Source organism: Haemorhous mexicanus, unplaced genomic scaffold (assembly GCF_027477595.1).
Source record: "Haemorhous mexicanus isolate bHaeMex1 unplaced genomic scaffold, bHaeMex1.pri scaffold_189_ctg1, whole genome shotgun sequence".
Classification (NCBI taxonomy): Eukaryota; Metazoa; Chordata; class Aves; order Passeriformes; family Fringillidae; genus Haemorhous; species Haemorhous mexicanus.
The window spans coordinates 14,370-37,214 of NW_026776020.1; the positions used below are offsets into that span (position 1 = coordinate 14,370).

Below are 22,845 nucleotides of genomic sequence, written 5' to 3' on the forward strand. Positions count from 1 at the left end.
AATCCATCCCAAAACCACAAAAATCACCCCAAAAATCCATCCCAAAATATCCCAAAAATCCATCCCAAAAAACCCCCAAATTCACCCCAAAAATCCATCCCAAATCCATTCCAAAACCCCACAAAATTCACCCCAAAATCCATCCCAAAATATCCCAAAATTCACCCCAAAAATCCATCCCAAAATATCCCAAAAATCCATCCCAGAATCCATCAAAAAATCCATCCCAAAAAGCCCAAAATTCACCCCAAAAATCCATCCCAAAATATCCCAAAAATCCATCTCAAAATCCATCAAAAAAACCATCCCAAAAACCAGAAAATTCACCCCAAAATCCATCCCAAAATATCCCAAAAATCCATCCCCCAAACCACAACATTCACCCCAAAATCCATCCTAAAAATATCCCAAAAATCCATCTCAGAATCCATCAAAAAATCCATCCCAAAAAGCCCAAAATTCACCCCAAAAATCCATCCCAAAATATCCCAAAAATCCATCCCCAAAACTACAAAATTCACCCCAAAATCGATCACAAAATATCCCAAAAATCCATCTCAAAATCCATCCCAAAATCCCCAAAATCCATCACAAAATATCCCAAATTCACCCCAAAATCCATCCCGAAATATCCCCAAAATCCATCCCAAAAAATAATAATAATATAATAAAATAATTATTAATGAATTAATTAATAATTGTAACAATCCATTTTCCCATTCATTTTTAAATTATTTTTTCATTAGGTATTTATAATTCAGAATTACATAATAAAATAATTCTTAATTAATTAGTTAATAATTTAAAAATCCACATTCCCATGCATTTTTCAAATTAATTCATTCATTAACTATTTACAATTAATAATAATATCATAAAATATTAATTAATTAATTAACAATTGTTTAAAAGCAACTTTCCCATTTATTTTTAAAACTAATTCTTTCACTAAGCATTTATAATTAATAATATTATAATAAAAATAAGAAATAATTAATTAATAATTTTAAAATCCATTTTCCCATAGATTTTAAAAATTAATTCTTTCACTATTTCTAATTAATAATAATGTAACAAAATAATTATTAATTAATAATTCATAATTTTAAAAATCAAATTTCCCATTAATTTTCAAAAGGAATTCTTTCACTAAATATTTGTAATTAAGAATAATAAAATAATAATTAATTAATTAATTAATAATTTGAAAAATCCATTTCCCCATTCATTTTCAAAATTATTTCTTTCATTAGCCCTTTATAATTAATAATAATATAATAAAAAATTAATTAATTAATTAATTAATTTTTAAAAAATCCATTTTCCCATTCATTTTCAATATTAATTCTTTCATTAACTATTTATAATTAATAACAATAAAATATTAATTAATTAATTAATTATCAAAATCCATTTCCCCATTCCTTTTCAAAATGATTTCTTCCATTAGCCCTTTATAATTAATAATAATAAAATATTAATTAATTAATTAATTAATTAAAAATCCATTTTCCCATTCATTTTCAAAATGATTTCTTCCATTAGCCCTTTATAATTAATAATAATAAAATATTAATTAATTAATTAATTAATTTTAAAATCTATTTTCCCATTCATTTTCAAAATGATTTCTTCCTTTAACTCTTTATAACTAAGAATAATAGAATAAAATATTAATTAATTAATTAATTAATAATTTTAAATCCATTTTCCAAATAATTTTTAAAATTATTTCTTTCATGAACTCTTTATAATTAATAATAATAAAATATTAATTAATTAATTCATTATTTTAAAATCCATTTTCCCATTCATTTTCAAAATGATTTCTTCCATTAGCCCTTTATAATTAAGAATAATATAAAAAGTATTAATTAATTAATTACTTAATATTTAAAAAATCCATTTCCCCATTCATTTTCTAAATTATTTCTTTCATTAACTCTTTATAATTAATAATAATAAAATATTAATTATTTAATTAATTAATTTTAAAATCTGTTTTCCCATTCATTTTCAAAATGATTTCTTCCATTAGCCCTTTATAATTAAGAATAATATAATGAAATATTAATTAATTAATTAACCAATTTCCCAGCTCCATTTCCCCAGTCATGCCCGAAACCCCCCCAAATTCCCATTTTTTTTTTAACCCCTTCCCCGCCAGGCCTGTCCAACATCATCGGCGTCATCGTTTACATCTCGGCCAACGCGGGGGGGGAGGGGTCGGCGGGCGGCCTCCCCTCCCCCCCCCCGCCGCGACGGCGAGCGCCGCCCCTCCCCCCTACAGCTATGGGTGGAGCTTCTACTTTGGGGGGCGTTGTCCTTCATCCTGGCCGAGGCCATCGGCGTCCTCGCCGTCAACCTCTACATCGAGCGTCACCGCAAAGCCCCGCCCCCACCCCCCGCCCCCGCCCCCACCCCCCCTTTTACCTCGCCAAGCCCCGCCCCCCCTCTCCAGGGCCACGCCCCCCGCGCCGCCGCTCGCGCTCGGGCTCGCGCTCCAGCGGCAAGTCACGTGACCCCTCCCCGCCCCCACCGCAGCGCGGGAAATCGTCCTCCCCTCCCCCACCCGAGATCTCCATGTACACCCTGAGCAGGGGGGGGAGGGGCGGGGGAGGCGCCCCTCCCCCCGCCCGGAGTGGGCGTGGCCGCCCTCGCCCCCTCCCCCACCCCAGGGGGCGGCGCCCCTCCCCCCTCCGGCCCCGCCCGGCACGCCCGGCCCCGCCCCTCCCCCACCCGCCGGGGCCTTCCTGACGCTGCAGGGGGGGGGAGGGGCGGGGGGAGGGGCCGAGACCCCCGGGGGGGGCACCGGGACCCTCAACAGGAAAACGACCCCGGTCTAGGGCAGCCCAAATCCCCCCGGATTCAGCCCAAAATCGGCCCGAAATTCAACCCAAATCAGCCCAAAATTCACCCAAAATCAGCCCAAAAAATCAACCAAAAATGACCCAAAATCAGCCCAAATTTCACCCAAAATTCACCCAAAAGCAGCCCAAAAATCACCCAAAATCACCCCAAAAATCACCCAAATTCAGCCCAAAAAATCACCCAAATTCAGCCCAAAAAATCACCCCAAAAATCACCAAATTCAGCCCAAAAAAATCAACCAAAAATGACCCGAAATCAGCCCAAAAAATCACCCAAAAATCACCCAAAATCAGCCCAAAAAATCACCCAAAATCAGCCCAAAATTCACCCAAAATCAGCCCAAAATTCACCCAAAATTCACCCAAAATCAGCCCAAAATTCAACCAAAAATGACCCAAAAATCACCCAAAATTCACCCAAAATCAGCCCAAAAAATCAGCCCAACAATGACCCAAAATCAGCCCAAAAATCACCCAAAAATGACTCAAAATCAGCCCAAAAAATGACCCAAAAATCACCCAAAATCACCCCAAAAATCACCCAAAATCAGCCCAAAAATCACCCAAATTCAGCCCAAATAATCACCCAAATTCAGCCCAAAAAATCACCCCAAAATCAGCCCCAAAAATCACCCAAAATCACCCCAAAAATGACCCAAATTCAGCCCAAAAATCACCCCAAAATTCATCCAAACTCAGCCCAAAAATCACCCAAAAATCTCCCAAATTCAGCCCAAAAAATCAACCAAAAATCACCCAAATTTAGCCCAAAATCACCCAAAAATCACCCATAATCAGCCCAAATTCACCCAAAATCAGCCCAAAAAATCAACCAAAAATCACCCAAATTCAGCCCAAAAAATCGCCCCAAAAATCACCCAAAATCAGCCCCAAAAATCACCCAAAATTCACCCAAAATCAGCCCAAAAATCACCCAAAATCAGCCCAAAAAATCAACAAAAATGACCCAAAATTCACCTAAATTTAGCTCAAAAAATCACCCAAAAAAATCACCCAAAATTCACCCAAAATCAGCCCAAAAATGACCCAAAAATGACCCAAAATTGCCCCAAAAATCACCCAAAAATGACCCAAAATTACCCCAAATCAGCCCCAAAATTCACCCAAAAATGACCCAAAATCGCCCAAATTCAGCCCAAAAATATCAACCCCAAAAATGACCCAAAATCGCCCAAATTCAGCCCAAAATTCACCCAAAAATCGCCCCCAAAATCCCCTGAAAACGACCCCAAATCCCCCAAAATTCACCCAAAAATTCACCCAAAAATCACCTGAAAATGACCCAAAATCCCCCAAAATTCCCCCAAAAATCGCCCCCAAAATCCCCTGAAAATGACCCAAAATCCCCCAAAATTCCCCCAAAAATCGCCCCCAAAATCCCCTGAAAACGACCCCAAATCCCCCAAAATTCACCCAAAAATTCCCTGAAAATGACCCCAAAATCCCCCAAAATTCCCCCAACATTTTGCCCCTCCCCCCCAAGCCCCGGGGGGTCCCAGTGCCTTAAAGGGGGGGCTGGGACCCCCGGGATGCCCTCACCAGTACGGACCAGTATGGACCAGTATGGACCAGTAACTCCCAGTTTGGACCAGTTTGGACCAGTTTGGACCAGTAACTCCCAGTTTGGACCAGTTCCCTGGACCAGTTTGGACCAGTAACTCCCAGTTTCCCTGGACCAGTTCCCTGGACCAGTTTGGACCAGTAACTCCCAGTTTCCCTGGACCAGTCTGGACCAGTTTGGACCAGTAACTCCCGGTCTCCCTGGACCAGTTTGGACCAGTCTGGACCCGTAACTCCCAGTTTCCCTGGACCAGTTCCCTGGACCAGTATGGACCAGTAACTCCCAGTTTCCCTGGACCAGTTCCCTGGACCAGTATGGACCAGTAACTCCCAGTTTCCCTGGACCAGTCTGGACCAGTCTTGACCAGTAACTCCCAGTTTCCCTGGACCAGTCTGGACCAGTCCAGACCAGTAACTCCCAGTTTCCCTGGACCAGTCTGGACCAGTCCAGACCAGTAACTCCCAGTTTCCCTGGACCAGTTTGGACCAGTAACTCCCAGTTTCCCTGGACCAGTTTGGACCAGTTTGGACCAGTAACTCCCAGTTTCCCTGGACCAGTCTGGACCAGTCTTGACCAGTAACTCCCAGTTTCCCTGGACCAGTTCCCTGGACCAGTTTGGACCAGTAACTCCCAGTTTCCCTGGACCAGTTCCCTGGACCAGTTTGGACCAGTAACTCCCAGTTTCCCTGGACCAGTTTGGACCAGTCCAGACCAGTAACTCCCAGTTTCCCTGGACCAGTTTGGACCAGTCCAGACCAGTTCACTGCCTGATACGGGACCAGTATCCCCCAGTTACCCTAGACCAGTTTGGACCAGTTTGGGCCAACAAATCCCAGTTCTCTGGAGCAATCTGGACCAGTTTGGACCAGTTTGTCCCAGTTTCCCTGGCCCAGTTTGGACCAGTATCCCTCAGTTACCCTGGACCAGTTTGGACCAGTCTGGACCAGTTTGTCCCAGTTTCCCTGGCCCAGTTTGGACCAGTACCTCCCAGTTTTCTGGACCAGTTTGGACCAGTCTGGACCAGTTTGTCCCAGTTTCCCTGGCCCAGTTTGGACCAGTATCCCCCAGTTACCCTGGACCAGTTTGGACCAGTCTGGACCAGTTTGTGCCAGTTTCCCTGGCCCAGTTTGGACCAGTATCCCCCAGTTTCCCAACACCAGTCTGGACCAGTTTGGACCAGTACCTCCCAGTTGTCTGGACCAGTTTGGACCAGTTTGGACCAGTTTCCCTGGCCCAGTTTGGACCAGTATCCCTCAGTTACCCTGGACCAGTCTGGACCAGTTTGTCCCAGTTTCCCTGGCCCAGTTTGGACCAGTACCTCCCAGTTTTCTGGACCAGTTTGGACCAGTCTGGACCAGTTTGTCCCAGTTTCCCTGGCCCAGTTTGGACCAGTATCCCCCAGTTTCCCAACACCAGTCTGGACCAGTTTGGACCAGTTTGGACCAGTTTGGACCAGTATCCCCCAGTTTCCCAACACCAGTCTGGACCAGTTTGGACCAGTACCTCCCAGTTTTCTGGACCAGTTTGGACCAGTTGGGACCAGTTTCGCTGGCCCAGTCTGTCCCAGTTTGTCCCAGTTCCCCAACGCCCATGGGGGGGGGCTGGGATCATTGGGAGCCCCCCTGGGACCGCCCAGGCCCCGCCCACTTTGCCAAACCCCGCCCCTTTCACCCCCTCCCTTCTAAACCCCGCCCACTTTTCCCCCTCCCATCCAACCCCCGCCCCTTACCCAGCTCAGGCCACGCCCCCTCACCCTGGCTCATTGGCCACGCCCCTGCCTTTAAGCCCCACCTATCCAGGCCCAAGCCCCGCCCCCGGGCCTGGCCCCGCCCCCCGCATGCAAATTTTTACGGGAATTTCGCTCTTTCCAATAAAAACCAAGCGTGAAAAACGGGAATTTTGGGGACGTTTGGGGGAAAATTTGGGGAATTTGGGGCCGTTTGGAGAAGTTTAGGGGAAATTTTGGGGTAATTTTGTGGAATTTGGGGAAATTTGGGAGGTTTGGGGCCATTTGGGGGAAATTTGGAGGAATTTTGGAAATTTGGGGGCATTTTGGGGCCACTTAGGGGAATTTTGAGAAATTTTGTGGCTGTTTGGGGGAACATTTTTGGGAATTTCGGGAATTTGGGCCCATTTGGAGAAATTTTGAGGGAATTTTGGGAATTTGTGATCGTTTTGGAACATTTTGGCATTATTTTTTGGGAATTCAGGGAATTTGGGTGGTTTGGAGACATTTGGGGACATTTCGGGGGAATTTGGGACATTTGGGACCCGGAAAGGCCCCACAAAACCCCCCAAAATCTCATTAATATTAATAACCCTCATTAATATTAATAAGGACACAGCAAAACGCCAATCAAAGCGTGAAAACCCGCCCCTTGGCGAATCCAATTAGCTATTGGCTGAATGAGCTGTCAATCATTCTAGAACCACAACGCCCCGCCTTGCACTGTCCTGATTAGCCAAAACCGCTGCCAATCACACCACCGCGCTTTCTCATTCGTTAGAACATTAACCCCGCCTTTCTGAGCCTCCCATTGGCTGCGCCGCCCGTCACTCACCCGGAGCGCGGCGCTGATTGGCGGTAGCGGCGTTGAGGGGCGGGAGCCGCCGTGTGGCGGAGCCGGAGCGGGCCCGGGCCCCGGCGGGGCGGGCGGAGCGGGGCGGGAGCAGCGGAGCGGCCGCGGACGAGCGGCCCCGGGGCCGCCATGGAGGACGGAGTTTACGGTGAGGCCGCTGAGGGCGGCGGGAACCGCGGCGGGACCGGGGCTGTAGCGGGGCCGGGCGGGAAAAGCGTGAGGGGACCGTGAGGGGAAGGGGGGGGGGAAATGGTTGTGAGGCGCGGGCCAATGGCGGAGCGAGGAGCGGTCACGTGATGGGCGCGGCGGGAAAATGGGGCGGGGATGGGTCACGTGGGTGGGCGGGGCTAATGGCGAGGGGGTGGGGTCAGATCATTCAATGAGGGGCGAGGTGACCACGCCCCCTTTGATTCGACCACGCCTATTTACTAAAACCACACCCAATAATTAAACCACGCCCTCTTTGGATCAAGCCACGCCTACTCGCATATGCAAATCAGACCACACCCCTCTGGGATGAGCTACTTGATTTGGGGGATAGCCACGCCCCTTTATGTCAAACCACTCCCCAACTTCTTTATATGGAAAGAGGGCGTGGCCAGTGAGAGGGCGAGGTGATGCGGCTTAAATGAGGGGGCGGGGCTTGATTGGGAAGGAAAGTGTGGCCAGGTGTGAAATGGGCGTGGTCAGGAAGGTGTGGGCGTGGCCAGACATGCCCAGGTACGATGTGCGCGTGGTCAGGACAGTGTGGGCGTGTCCAGGCGTGCCCTGGGTGTGGCCAGGTGTGGCTCAGGTGTGGCCAGGAAGGTGTGGGCGTGGCCAGGTGTGACATGGGCGTGGTCAGGGATCCAAATCCCCCAGACTGGAGTTCCTGGGGTGGCTCCAGGCGGGCAGGGGCGGTGCTCAGGTGCGATGTGGGCGTGGCCATGGATATGTGGGCGTGGCCAAAGATCCATATCTCCCAGCGTGGCGTTCCTGGGGGGGTTCCCAGCGGGAAGAGGCGGGTCCAGGCGGGCGGGGGCGGTGCCCAGGTGTGATATGGGCGTGGCCATGGATGTGTGGGCGTGGCCAAAGATCCATATCTCCCCGCGTGGCGTTCCTGGGGGGGTTCCCAGCGGGAAGAGGCGGGTCCAGGCGGGCGGGGGCGGTGCCCAGGTGCGCCCAGGTGCGATGTGGGCGTGGCCATGGATGTGTGGGCGTGGCCAAAGATCCGTATCTCCCAGCTTGGCGTTCCTGGGGGGGTTCCCAGCGGGAAGAGGCGTGTCCAGGCGGGCGGGGGCGGTGCCCAGGTGTGCCCAGGTGTGTCAGCCAGGTGTGCTCAGTGCCCCCAGACCTGTCCCCGGAGGAGAGGCGGGAGCTGGAGTCCATCCGGCGCCGCAAGCAGGAGCTGCTGGGGGAGATCCAGCGCCTGCGGGACGAGCTCAGCGAGGCCATCAGCGAGGTCGAGGGGCTCGAGGCCAACGAGGGCAGGTCAGGCACCCCCAAAACACACCTGGAACACCCCAGAACACGCCCGAAACCACACCTGGACCAGCCCACAAACACGCCCCAAACAAGCCCAAAACACACCCAGAGTATTCCCCAAAGATCACCTGAAACACGCCTGAAACAGCCCAAAACAACCCCAAAACAGCCCCAAAATATTCCCCAAAATAGTCCCCAAAGTGCACCCAAAACTCTCCAAAACACACCCGAAACATTCCCCAAAATAACCCCAAAATAGTCCCCAAAATGCACCCAAAACTGCCCAAAACTCACCCAAAATATTCCCCAAAACTGCCCAAAACACCCCCAAATCTGCCCAAAACACACCCGAAACATTCCCCAAAACAGCCCCAAAACAACCCCAAAACAGCCCCAAAATATTCCCCAAAATAACCCCAAAACTCACCCAAATCTGCCCAAAACTCACCCAAAATATTCCCCAAAATAACCCCAAAACAACCCCAAAACAACCCCAAAATAACCCCAAAATATTCCCCAAAATGCACCCAAAACTCTCCAAAACACACCCAAAATCTTCCCCAAAATAACCCCAAAACAGCCCCAAAACAACCCCAAAATATTCCCCAGAACTGCCCAAAACAACCCCAAAACAGCCCCAAAATAACCCCAAAACACACCCCAAATCTGCCCAAAACTCACCCAAAATATTCCCCAGAACTGCCCAAAACAACCCCAAAACAGCCCCAAAATATCCCCGAAATACCCCAAAAATATCCCCAAAATATCTCCAAAATATTCCAATTTTATTCCAAAAATATCCCTGAAATCTCCCCAAATATATCCCAAATAATCCCCAAAATATTCCAAAAATATCCCCGAAAAATCTCCAAAATATTCCAATTTTATTCCAAAAATATCCCCAAAATATCCCCGAAATATCCACAAAATATTCCAAATATTCCCCGAAATATCCCAAAAATACCCCCAAAATATCTCCAAAATATTCCAATTTTATTCCAAAAATATCCCCAAATTATCCCAAAAATATCTCTTAAATATCTCCAAAATATCCCCAAAATATCCCTTAAATATCCCCAAAATATCCCAAATATTCCCCAAAATATCCCAGAAATATCCCCGAAATATCCCCAAAATATTCCAAATATTCCCCAAAATTTCCCAAAAACATTCCCAAAATATCTCCAAAATATTCCAGTTTTATTCCAAAAATATCCCCAAAATATCCCAAAAATATCCCAAAAAATATCCCAAAAATATCCCCCCAAAATCCCCCAAAATTTCCCCAAAAATTCTCCCAAAATTTCCCTAAAATCCCTCCAAATTCCCCCCAAAGTTCCCCAAAAATTCCCCAAAATCCCCCCAAAATTTCCCCAAAAATTCCCCAAATTTCCCCAAAATCCCCCAAAAGTTCCCAAAATTTCCCAAAATTCACCAAATTTCCCCAAATTTCCCCCAGGTCTTCCAAAATTCCCCCAAAATTTGCCCAAATTTCCCAAAAATCCCCCAAAAGTTCCCAAAACTCCCCAAATTTCCCCCAAATTCTCCGAAATTCAAAAAAAATCCCCCCAAAATCCAAAAAAATCCCCCAAAAATTAAAAAAAATCCCCCAAAAATCTAAAAAAATCCCCAAAATTTCCCCAAAATTCCCCAAAATGCCCCAAAAGTTTCCAAGATTTCCCAAAATTCCCCAAATTTCCCCCAAATCTTCCAAAATTCCCCCAAAATTTCCCCCAAAATTTCCCAAAATCCCCAAAATTCCCCAAATTTCCCAAAATTCCCCAAATTTCCCCAAAATTCCCCAAAATTCCCCAAATTTCCCCAAATTCCCCCAAAATTCCCCCAAAATTCCCCCAAAATTCCCAAAATTCCCCAAAATTCCTCAAAATTCCCCAAATTTCCCCAAAATCCCTCCAAATTCCCCCAAAATTTCCCCCAAAATTCCCCAAATTTCCCAAAAATCCCCCAAAAGTTCCCAAAATTTCCCAAAATTCCCCAAAGTTCCCCAAAATTTCCCCAAAATTTCCCAAAATTCCCCAAAATTTCCCCCAAAATTCCCCAAAATTTCCCAAAAATCTGCCAAATGTTCCCAAAATTCCCCAAAATTTCCCAAAATTCCCCGAAATTCCCCAAAATTCCCCCAAAATCCCCCAAAATTCCCCCAAAATTCCCCAAAAATCCCTCCAAATTCCCCCCAAATTTCCCCCAAAATTCCCCAAAAATTCCCAAAATTCCCCAAAATTTCCCCAAAATTCCCCAAAAATTCCCAAAATTCCCCAAAATTCCCCAAATTTCCCCAAAATTCTCCAAAATTCCAAAAAAAATCCCCCAAAAATCAAAAAAAATCCCCCAAAAATCAAAAAAAATCCCCAAAAATTAAAAAAAATCCCCCCAAAATTCCCAAAAAATTCCCAAAATTCCCCAAAATTTCCCAAAATTCCCCAAATTTCCCCAAATTTCCCCAAAAATTCCCAAAATCCCCCAAAAGTTCCCAAAAGTTCCCAAAATTCCCCCAAATTTCCCCAAAATTTCCCCCAAAATTCCCCAAAATTCTCCGAAATTCCAAAAAAAATCCCCTAAAAATAAAAAAATCCCCCAAAAATCCCCCCAAAATCCCCCAAAAATCTAAAAAATCCCCCCAAAATTTCCCAAAATTGCCCAATATTCCCCCAAAATTCCCAAAAATTCGCAAAATTCCCCAAAATTCCCCAAATTCCCCCAAATTTCCAGCAAGACGCTGCAGCGGAACCGCAAGATGGGGATGGGCCGCAAGAAATTCAACATGGACCCAAAAAAGGTCAGAGGGGGAATTGGGGAATTTGGGGAATTTTGGGGATTTTGGGGAATCTGGGGAATTTTGGGGAAATTTTGGGGATTTTTGGGGATTTTTTTTTGGTTTTGGGAAAATTTTTTGGGGATTTTTTGGGATTTTTGGGGAATATTTTGGGGATTTTGGGGGATTTTTTTAGGAATTTTTTTGGATTTTTGAGGAATTTTGGGAATTTTGGGAATTTTGGGGAATTTTGGGGATTTTTGGGGAAATTTTGGGGATTTTTGGGGAAATTTTGGGGATTTTTGGGGATTTTTTTTTGGTTTTGGGAAAATTTTTTGGATTTTTTGGGGAATTTTTGTGGGATTTTTGGAGATTTTTAGGAATTTTGGAATCTGGAGGGAATTTTGGGGGAAAATTTGGGGAAATTTGGGGAAAATTTTGAGGATTTTTGGGGTTTTTTTTTGGTTTTGGGAAAATTTTTTGGGGATTTTTGGGGATTTTTTAGGGATTTTAGTAGATTTTTAGGAATTTTGGAATCTGGAGGGAATTTTGGAGGAAAATTTGGGGAAATTTGGGAATTTTTTGGGGATTTTTGGGGAAATTTGGGGGATTTTTTGGGGAATTTTTGGGAATTTTGGGGGATTTTTGGGGATTTTTGGGGAATTTTAGGAATTTTGGAATCTGGAGGGAATTTTGGGAAAAAATTTGGGGAAATGTGGGGAAAATTTTGGGGAAATTTGGGGAAATTTTGGGGAAATTTTGGGGATTTTTGGGGATTTTTGGGGGTTTTTTTTTTTTTTGGTTTTGGGAAAATTTTTTTTGGGATTTTTTGGGATTTTTGGGGATTTTTTGGGGAATTTTTTAGGGTTTTTGGAGATTTTTAGGAATTTTGGAATCTGGAAGGAATTTTGGGGGAAAATTTTGGGAAATTTGGGGAAAATTTTGGGGATTTTTGGGAGAATTTTTGGGGAATTTTTGGGGATTTTTTGGGATTTTTTGGGGAAATTTTGGGGATTTTTTGGGGATTTTTTGGGATTTTTGGGGAATATTTTTGGGATTTTGGGGGAATTTTAGGAATTTTGGAATCTGGAGGGAATTTTGGGGGAAAATTTGAGGAAATTTGGGGAATTTTTTGGAAATTTTTGGGAGAATTTTTGGGGAATTTTTGGGGATTTTTTTGGATTTTTTGGGGATTTTTGGGGATTTTTGGGGAATTTTAGGAATTTTGGAATCTGGAGGGAATTTTGGGGGAAAATTTGAGGAAATTTGGGGAATTTTTTTGGATTTTTAGGAGAATTTTTTGGGAATTTTTGGAGAACTTTTGGGAGAATTTTTGGGAATTTTCTTTTTTTTTTTTTAATTTTCCAGGAAATTTTTTGGGAGGAGTTCTTGGGAATTTGGGGGGAATTTTTTGGGAATTTTTTGGGATTTTTAGGGGAATTTTTTGGGAATTTTTTGGGATTTTTGGGGAAATTTTGGGAGAATTTTTGGGAATTTTTCTTTTTTTTTTAAGTTTTCCAGGAAATTTTTTGGGAGGAGTTTTTGGGAATTTGGGGGGAATTTTGGGAATTTTGTTTTACTTTTCTGGGAATTTTTGGGGGGGAATTTTGGGGTTTTTTGGTGGGAATTTGGGGTTTTTTGTGGGAATTTTTGGGGAATTTTGGGATTTTCAGGAATTTCAGGAACTCTGGGTGGGAATTAGGTCGGAATTTTTGGAGGGAATTTTTGGAAATTAGAGGCGAATTGGAGAATTTGAGACATGTGAATTTTGACCAATTTTTGGCGTAAAAAATGCGAATTTTGTGGCAAAAAAAATTCAATTTTCGCTGTAAAACCCCATGAATTTTGGGGTTTTTTTGTGGGAATTTTGGGTTTTTTGGTGGGAATTTTTGGGGTTTGGGGTGGGGCTCGTTTGGGACTGTTGGGATTGGTTGGGAACGTTGGGAATTTGTGTCTCCCAGGGGATCCAGTTCCTGGTGGAGCAGGAGCTGCTGCGGCACACGGCCGAGGACATCGCGCGCTTCCTCTACAAGGGGGAGGGGCTGAACAAAACCGCCATCGGCGATTACCTGGGCGAAAGGTGGGACTGGGACGGACTGGGAGCACTGGGAGGGGTTAAAGGGGGACTGGGAGGGACTGGGAGCACTGGGAGGGGTTAAAGGGGGACTGGGAGGGGTTAAAGGGGGTCTGGGAGGGGTTAAAGGGGGACTGGGAGGGACTGGGAGGGGTTAAAGGGGGCCTGGGAGGGGTTAAAGGGGGTCTGGGAGGGGTTAAAGGGGGACTGGGAGGGACTGGGAGGGATTGGGAGGGGTTAAAGGGGGACTGGGAGGGACTGGGATGGACTGAGAGGGGCTGGGAGGGGCTGAACAAAACTGCCATCGGCGATTACCTGGGGGAAAGGTGGGACTGGGACGGACTGGGAGCACTGGGAGGGACTGGGAGGGGTTAAAGGCGGACTGGGAGGGGTTAAAGTGGGACTGGGAGGGACTGGGAGGGATTGGGAGGGGTTAAAGGGGGACCGGGAGGGGTTAAAGGGGGACTGGGAGGGACTGGGGTGGACTGGGAGGGACTGGGAGGGACTGGGAGGGGTTAAAGGGGGACTGGGAGGGGTTAAATGGGGACTGGGAGGGACTGGGAGGGGCTGGGAGGGACTGGGAGGGGCTGAACAAAACCGCCATCGGCGATTACCTGGGGGAAAGGTGGGACTGGGATGGACTGGGACAGACTGGGAGGGACTGGGAGGGGTTAAAGGGGGCCTGGGAGGGGTTAAATGGGGACTGGGAGGGACTGGGAGGGGTTAAAGGGGGACTGGGATGGACTGGGAGGGACTGGGAGGGGTTAAAGGGGGACTGGGAGGGGTTAAAGGGGGACTGGGAGGGACTGGGATGGATTGGGAGGGGATTGGGATGGACTGGGAGCACTGGGAGGGACTGGGAGGGGTTAAAGGGGAATTGGGAGGGGTTAAATGGGGACTGGGAGGGGTTAAAGGGGGACTGGGAGGGACTGGGAGGGACTGGGAGGGGTTAAAGGGGGACTGGGAGGGACTGGGATGGATTGGGAGGGGATTGGGATGGACTGGGAGCACTGGGAGGGACTGGGAGGGGTTAAAGGGGAATTGGGAGGGGTTAAATGGGGACTGGGAGGGGTTAAAGGGGGACTGGGAGGGACTGGGAGGGACTGGGAGGGGTTAAAGGGGGACTGGGAGGGACTGGGAGGGACTGGGAGGGGTTAAAGGGGAACTGGGAGGGGTTAAAGGGGGACTGGGAGGGACTGGGAGGGACTGGGAGAGGTTAAAGGGGGACTGGGATGGACTGGGATGGATTGGGAGGGGATTGGAATGGACTGGGACAGACTGGGAGGGGACTGGGAGGGGTTAAAGGGGGACTGGGAGGGACTGGGAGGGGTTAAAGGGGGACTGGGAGGGGTTAAAGGGGGACTGGGATGGACTGGGATGGATTGGGAGGGGATTGGAATGGACTGGGACAGACTGGGAGGGGACTGGGAGGGGTTAAAGGGGGACTGGGAGGGGACTGGGAGGGGTTAAAGGGGGACTGGGAGGGACTGGGAGGGGTTAAAGGGGGACTGGCGAGCAATGATTGACAGCAGTGGGCGGGGTTTATTCTAACATGTGGGCGTGGCCAAGCCAGGTTCCATCATGATTGATGGGAGGGCGTGGCTTCCGAAGGCAGGCATTGCCTGGGGATGATTGACAGGAGAGTGGGCGTGGCCACTCCAGGCATCACCCTGTGTGGGTGTGGCCAGGAATGACTGACAAATGCATTGTGCTGTGTGGGCGTGGCTTGATGGGGATGATTGACAGGAGCTGAACTGAGCAAAATGGGTGATTAGCATTGTGGGTGTGGCCATAGATGATTGACAGGGGCTGAACTGGGCGGCTGTGTGGTTGAATGACAGAGTGGGCGTGGTTAGGGATGATTGACAGGGGCTGGGCTGTGCTGTTAAATGGGTGATTGACAGGATGGGCGTGGCCAGGGATGATTGACAGGGACAGGACTGGGCTGTTACATGGGTATATAATGAGGTGGGCGTGGCCAGGGATGATTGACAGGGACAGGACTGGGCTGTTACATGGGTATATAATGAGGTGGGTGTGGCCAGGGATGATTGACAGGGACAGGACTGGGCTGTTACATGGGTATATAATGAGGTGGGCGTGGCCAGGGATGATTGACAGGGACAGGATTGGGCTGTTATATGGGTATATAATGAGGTGGGCGTGGCCAGGGATGATTGACAGGGACAGGACTGGGCTGTTACATGGGTATATAACGAGGTGGGTGTGGCCAGGCATGATTGACAGGGACAGGACTGGGCTGTTACATGGGTATATAATGAGGTGGGCGTGGCCAGGCATGATTGACAGCCCGGCCCCGCCCCTCAGGGAGGAGTTTAACCTGGGCGTGCTCCACGCCTTCGTGGACCTGCACGAGTTCACCGACCTCAACCTGGTGCAGGCGCTCAGGTGAGCTCAGCTGGGGGGGGTGGGACACACCTGGGCACACCTGGGCACACCTGGGACACACCTGGGCACACCTGGGCACACCTGGGATACACCTGGGCACACCTGGGATACACCTGGGCACACCTGGACACACCTGGGCACGCCTGGGCACACCTGGGCACACCTGGGATACAGCTGGGCCCACCTGGGCACACCTGGGATACACCTGGGCACACCTGGGATACACCTGGGCACACCTGGGATACACCTGGGGGGGGTGGGACACACCTGGGCACACCTGGGATACACTTGGGCACACCTGGGATACACCTGGGACACACCTGGGCACACCTGGGACACACCTGGGCACACCTGGGACACACCTGGGCACACCTGGGCACAGCTGGGCACACCTGAGCCCACCTGGGCACACCTGGGATACACCTGGGCACACCTGGGACATACCTGGGCACACCTGAGACACACCTGGGCACACCTGGGCTACACCTGGGCACACCTGGGACACACCTGGGACACACCTGGACACACCTGGGCACACCTGGACACACCTGGGACACACCTGGGCACACCTGGGACACACCTGGGCACACCTGGGACGCACCTGGACACACCTGGGCACACCTGGGACATACCTGGGCACACCTGGGACACACCTGGGCACACCTGGGATGCACCTGGGCACACCTGGGCACACCTGGGATACACCTGGACACACCTGGGCACACCTGGGCACACCTGAGACACACCTGGGCACACCTGGGATACACCTGGGCACACCTGGGCACACTTGGGCATACCTGGGATACACCTGGGCACACCTGGGACATACCTGGGCACACCTGGGCACACCTGGGCACACCTGGGATACACCTGGGCACACCTGGAACACACCTGGGCACACTTGGGATACACCTGGGCACACCTGGGATGCACCTGGGCACACCTGGGATACACCTGGACATACCTGGGACACACCTGGGACACACCTGGGCACACCTGGGATACACCTGGGCACACCTGGGCACACCTGGGGGGGCTGGTGGCTCACCTGGAGATGAAGTGGGATCACCTGGGGGGGTCTCCCAGGTGAGTTCTGGGATATCTCAGGTGAATTTTGAGGGCCCTCAGGTGCATTTGGGGCTTCCCAGGTGAGTCCCAGGTCAGTCCAGGTGATTCTTTCCGGAATGTTCCAGGCAGTTCCTGTGGAGTTTCCGGCTGCCGGGGGAGGCGCAGAAAATCGATCGGATGATGGAGGCGTTCGCGCAGCGCTACTGCCTCTGCAACCCCGGCGTCTTCACCTGCACAGGTAACACACCTGGCACACCTGGGCACAGCCCTGGCACACCTGGGCACACCTGGGGTATCACTGACACACCTGGGGTATCACTGACACACCTGGAGTATCACTGACACACCTGGGGTATCACTGACACACCCAGCACTACTGCCTCTGCAATCCGGGGGGGTTCACCTGCACAGGTAACACACCTGGCACAGCTGGGCACAACCCTGGCACACCTGGGCACACCTGGGCACACCTGGGCACAGCCCTGGCACACCTGTGGTATCACTGACACACCTGGGGTATCACTGACACACCCAGCGCTACTGCCTCTGCAATCCGGGGGTGTTCACCTGCACAGGTAACACACCTGGCACAGCTGGGCACAACCCTGGCACACCTGGGCACAGCCCTGGCACACCTGGGCACAGCCCTGGCACACCTGTGGTATCACTGACACACCTGGGGTATCACTGACACACCCAGCGCTACTGCCTCTGCAATCCGGGGGTGTTCACCTGCACAGGTAACACACCTGGCACACCTGGGCACAGCCCTGGCACACCTGGGCACAGCCCTGACACACCTGAGGTATCACTGACACACCTGGGGTATCACTGACACACCCAGCACTACTGCCTCTGCAATCCGTGGGGGTACACCTGCACAGGTAACGCACCTGGCACACCTGGGCACAGCCCTGACACACCTGGGCACACCTGGAGTATCACTGACACACCTGGGGTATCACTGACACACCCAGCGCTACTGCCTCTGCAATCCGGGGGTGTACACCTGCACAGGTAACACACCTGGCACACCTGGGCACAGCCCTGGCACACCTGGGCACAGCCCTGGCACACCTGGGCTGATTCAGACTCACCTGGGCTGACACAGGGTCACACCTGGGTGGCACAGGGCCACACCTGGCTGGTCTAGGAGCACACCTGAGCTCACCTGGCCAGGTGAGGAGCTCACCTGTCTCACCTGGGCACACCTGGGCTGACTCAGGTCACACCCTGCTGGGTCAGGGACACAATTGGGTGACACAGGGCCACACCTGGCTGGTCTAGGAGCACACCTGAGCTCACCTGGCCAGGTGAGGAGCTCACCTGTGTCACCTGGGCACACCTGGGCACACCTGGGCTGACTCAGGGACACACCTGGGTGGCACAGGGCCACACCTCGCTGGTCTAGGAGCACACCTGAGCTCACCTGGCCAGGTGAGGAGCTCACCTGTGTCACCTGGGCACACCTGGGCACACCTGGGCTGACTCAGGGACACACCTGGGTGGCACAGGGACACACCTGGCTGGTCTAGGAGCACACCTGAGCTCACCTAGCCAGGTGAGGCGCTCACCTGTGTCACCTGGGCACACCTGGGCACACCTGGGCTGACTCAGGGACACACCTGGGTGGCACAGGGACACACCTGGCTGGTCTAGGAGCACACCTGGGCTCACCTGGCCAGGCGAGGCGCTCACCTGTGTTACCTGGGCTCACCTGGGCTGACACAGAGACACACCTGGGTGGGACAGGGCCACGCCTGGGTGGGTCAGGGCCACACCTGGCTGGTCTAGGAGCACACCTGAGCTCACCTGGCCAGGTGAGGCGCTCACCTGTCTCACCTGGGCACACCTGGGCACACCTGGGCACACCTGGGCTGACTCAGGGTCACACCTGGGTGGGTCAGGACCACACCTGGCTGGTCTAGGAGCACACCTGAGCTCACCTGGCCAGGTGAGGCGCTCACCTGTCTCACCTGAGCTCACCTGAGCTCACCTGGGCTGGCTCAGGGTCACACCTGGGTGGGTCAGGGACACAATTGGGTGGGTCAGGGCCACACCTGGCTGGTCTAGGAGCATGCCTGAGCTCACCTGGCCAGGTGAGGCGCTCACCTGTGTCACCTGGGCACACCTGAGCTGACACAGGGACACACCTGGGTTGGTCAGGGACACAATTGGGTGGCACAGGGACACACCTGGGTGGCACAGGGCCACACCTCGCTGGTCTAGGAGCACACCTGAGCTCACCTGGCCAGGCGAGGCGCTCACCTGTGTCACCTGGGCACACCTGGGCACACCTGGGCTGACTCAGGGACACACCTGGGTGGGTCAGGGCCACACCTGGCTGGTCTAGGAGCACACCTGGGCTCACCTGGCTGGGTGAGGCGCTCACCTGTCTCACCTGGGCACACCTGGGCTCACCTGATCTGACACAGGGACACACCTGGCTGACTCAGGGACACAATTGGGTGGCACAGGGTCACACCTGGGTGGGTCAGGGCCACACCTGGCTGGTCTAGGAGCACACCTGAGCTCACCTGGCCAGGTGAGGAGCTCACCTGTCTCACCTGGGCACACCTGGGCTGACACAGGGACACAATTGGGTGGCACAGGGCCACACCTGGCTGGTCTCGGAGCACACCTGAGCTCACCTGGCCGGGTGAGGCACTCACCTGTCGCACCTGGGCACACCTGGGCTCACCTGGTCTGACACAGGGACACACCTGGGTGGCACAAGGCCACACCTGGCTGGTCTAGGAACACACTTGGCCAGGTGAGGCGCTCACCTGTCTCACCTGGGCACACCTGAACTCACCTGATCTGACACAGGGACACACCCGGCTGGGTCAGGGACACAATTGGGTGACACAGGGTCACACCTGGCTGGTCTAGGAGCACACCTGAGCTCACCTGGCCAGGTGAGGCGCTCACCTGTCTCACCTGAGCTCACCTGAGCTCACCTGGGCTGGCTCAGGGTCACACCTGGGTGGGTCAGGGACACAATTGGGTGGGTCAGGGCCACACCTGGCTGGTCTAGGAGCACACCTGAGCTCACCTGGCCGGGTGAGGAGCTCACCTGTCTCACCTGGGCTCACCTGAGCTCACCTGGGCTGACACAGGGACACACCCGGCTGGGTCAGGGCCACGCCTGGGTGGGTCAGGACCACATCTGGCTGGTCTAGGAGCACACCTGAGCTCACCTGGCCAGGTGAGGAGCTCACCTGTCTCACCTGGGCACACCTGGGCACACTTGGTCTGACACAGGGACACACCTGGGTGGGACAGGGCCACACCTGGCTGGTCTAGGAGCACACCTGAGCTCACCTGGCCAGGTGAGGCGCTCACCTGTGTCACCTGGGCACACCTGGGCTGACTCAGGGACACACCTGGGTGGGACAGGGCCACACCTGAGTCAGACAGGGACACACCTGGCTGGGTGAGGAGCTCACCTGTCTCACCTGGGCACACCTGGGCACACCTGGGCTGACACAGGGACACACCTGGGTTGGTCAGGGCCACACCTGGGTGGCACAGGGTCACACCTGGCTGGTCTAGGAGCACACCTGAGCTCACCTGGCCAGGTGAGGCGCTCACCTGTCTCACCTGAGCACACCTGAGCTCACCTGGGCTGGCTCAGGGTCACACCTGGGTGGGTCAGGGACACAATTGGGTGGCACAGGGACACACCTGGGTGGGACAGGGTCACACCTGGCTGGTCTAGGAGCACACCTGAGCTCACCTGGCCAGGTGAGGAGCTCACCTGTCTCACCTGGGCACACCTAGCTCACCTGGGCTGACTCAGGGACACACCTGGGTGGGTCAGGGACACAATTGGGTGGCACAGGGCCACACCTGGCTGGTCTAGGAGCACACCTGAGCTCACCTGGCTGGGTGAGGAGCTCACCTGTCGCACCTGGGCTGACACAGGGACACACCTGGGTGGGTCAGGGCCACACCTGGCTGGTCTAGGAGCACACCTGGGCTCACCTGGCCAGGCGAGGCGCTCACCTGTCTCACCTGAGCACACCTGGGCACACCTGGGTTAACACAGAGACACACCTGGGTGGGTCAGGGACACACCTGGGTGGGTCAGGGCCACACCTGGCTGGTCTAGGAACACACCTGGCCAGGTGAGGAGCTCACGTGTTTCACCTGGGCACACCTGGCCACACCTGGTCTGACACAGGGACACACCCGGCTGGGTCAGGGACACAATTGGGTGGCACAGGGACACACCTGGGTGGGACAGGGTCACACCTGGCTGGTCTAGGAGCACACCTGGGCTCACCTGGCCAGGTGAGGAGCTCACCTGTCTCACCTGGGCACACCTGGGCTGACTCAGGGACACACCTGGGTGGGTCAGGGCCACACCTGGGTGGCACAGGGTCACACCTGGGTGGTCTAGGAACACACTTGGCCAGGTGAGGAGCTCACCTGTCTCACCTGGGCACACCTGAGCTCACCTGGGCTGACTCAGGGACACAATTGGGTGGGTCAGGGCCACACCTGGGTGGTCTAGGAGCACACCTGAGCTCACCTGGCTGGTCTAGGAGCTCACCTGGGCTCACCTGGCCAGGTGAGGAGCTCACCTGTGTCACCTGGGCACACCTGGGCTGACACAAGGACACACCTGGGTGGGTCAGGGCCACACCTGGGTGGGTCAGGGTCGCACCTGGCTGGTCTAGGAGCACGCCTGAGCTCACCTGGCCAGGCGAGGCGCTCACCTGTCCCACCTGCAGACACGTGCTACGTGCTGTCCTTCGCGGTGATCATGCTCAACACGAGCCTGCACAACCCCAACGTGCGCGACAAGCCCTCGGCCGAGCGCTTCGTGGCCATGAACCGCGGCATCAACGACGGCGGCGACCTGCCCGAGGAGCTGCTCAGGGTGGGCGGGGCCTCGGGGGGGGCGGGGCCAGGCGGGCTCAGGTGCGCGCAGGTGCGGGGGGAGGAGCGGCGGCGAAATTTGGGGAGAAAACGGCGGGAAAAGGAGGATTTGGGAGGGGTTGGGGGAGGTTGTGGGGGCGTGGCTTGTGAGGGTGGGGTCGGTGGGTGTGGTCTGAGTGGGTGTGGTCACATTTGGGGTGGAATTCCCCCCCAAAATCCCCGAATTCTGCTAAAAATCCCTCAAAATCCACAAAAATCCCCCAAATTCCCGAATTATCCCCAAAGTCGCCCTAAAACCCCCCAAATTCTCCTCAAATTCCTCCAAAATTTACCCAAATCCCCTAAAATTCCCAAAATCCCCCAAATTTCCCCAAAATTAACCCAAATTTCCCTCAAAACTCCCCCAAATTCCCCAAATTCTCCCAAAATTAACCCAAATTTCCCCCCAGATTCCCAAAACCCCCCAAATTCTCCCCAAATTAACCCAAAATTCCCCCAAAATTCCCCAAATCCCCCCAAAATTAACCCAAATTTCCCAAAAATTCCCAAATCCCCCCAAAAACCCCCAAATTCTCCCAAAATCCTCAAAAATCCCCCCAAAATCCGCCCAGAACTCCCAAATTTACCCCACAATTCCCCCAAAATCCCCCAAATTCCCCCCAAATCCCCCAAATTCTCCCAAAATTAATCCAAATTCCCCCCAAATTCCCCAAATTCTCCCAAAATGAACCCAAATTTCCCCAAAATTCCCAAAACCCTCAAATTCTCCCAAAATTCTCCCAAATTTCTTGCAAAATTCTCCCAAATTCTCCCAAAATGAACCCAAAGTTCCCCCAAAATTCCCCCAAATGCCCCAAATTTCCCCAAATTTCCCCAAAATTCCCAAAATTAACCCAAATTCTCCCCAAATTTACCCAAATTTCCCCAAAATTCCTAAAACCCCCAAATTCTCCCCAAATTTACCCAAATTTCCCCAAAATTCCTAAAACCCCCAAATTCTCCCCAAATTAACCCAAATTTCCCCCTAAATTCCCCAAACCCCTCAAATTCTCCCAAACATCCCCAAATTTCCCCCCAAATTTCCAAAACCCTCCAAATTCTCCCAAAATTAACCCAAATTTCCCCCAAAATTCCCAAAA

At 51.4% G+C, this 22,845-nt stretch overlaps 2 protein-coding genes across 3 annotated transcripts in view; both read left to right on the top strand.

The window, feature by feature from the left end:
* Positions 1 to 2,846, top strand: part of LOC132322889 (voltage-dependent calcium channel gamma-8 subunit-like) — a gene marked incomplete at its 5' end in the record, with an annotated part of 17,195 nt that extends 14,349 nt beyond the window's left edge. Inside the window, 2 exons of the mRNA XM_059837635.1 lie at positions 2,168 to 2,509; positions 2,679 to 2,846. Of these exons, the coding sequence (XP_059693618.1) occupies positions 2,168 to 2,509; positions 2,679 to 2,846 (510 nt within the window). The remainder of the gene's footprint in view (positions 1 to 2,167; positions 2,510 to 2,678) is intronic.
* A 4,239-nt stretch (positions 2,847 to 7,085) lies between these two features.
* The window catches only part of CYTH2 (cytohesin 2), a 32,966-nt gene continuing 17,206 nt past the window's right edge, over positions 7,086 to 22,845 (top strand). Inside the window, exons 1-7 of one of the 2 annotated variants that reach the window (XM_059837638.1) lie at positions 7,086 to 7,179; positions 8,363 to 8,501; positions 11,226 to 11,292; positions 13,230 to 13,348; positions 15,671 to 15,751; positions 16,945 to 17,057; positions 21,559 to 21,707. In XM_059837638.1, the coding sequence (XP_059693621.1) occupies positions 7,161 to 7,179; positions 8,363 to 8,501; positions 11,226 to 11,292; positions 13,230 to 13,348; positions 15,671 to 15,751; positions 16,945 to 17,057; positions 21,559 to 21,707 (687 nt within the window). In that variant the 5' untranslated portion in view covers positions 7,086 to 7,160. Of the gene's footprint in view, positions 7,180 to 8,353; positions 8,502 to 11,225; positions 11,293 to 13,229; positions 13,349 to 15,670; positions 15,752 to 16,944; positions 17,058 to 21,558; positions 21,708 to 22,845 lie in introns of both variants that reach the window. The other variant, XM_059837637.1, reaches the window with a different exon arrangement.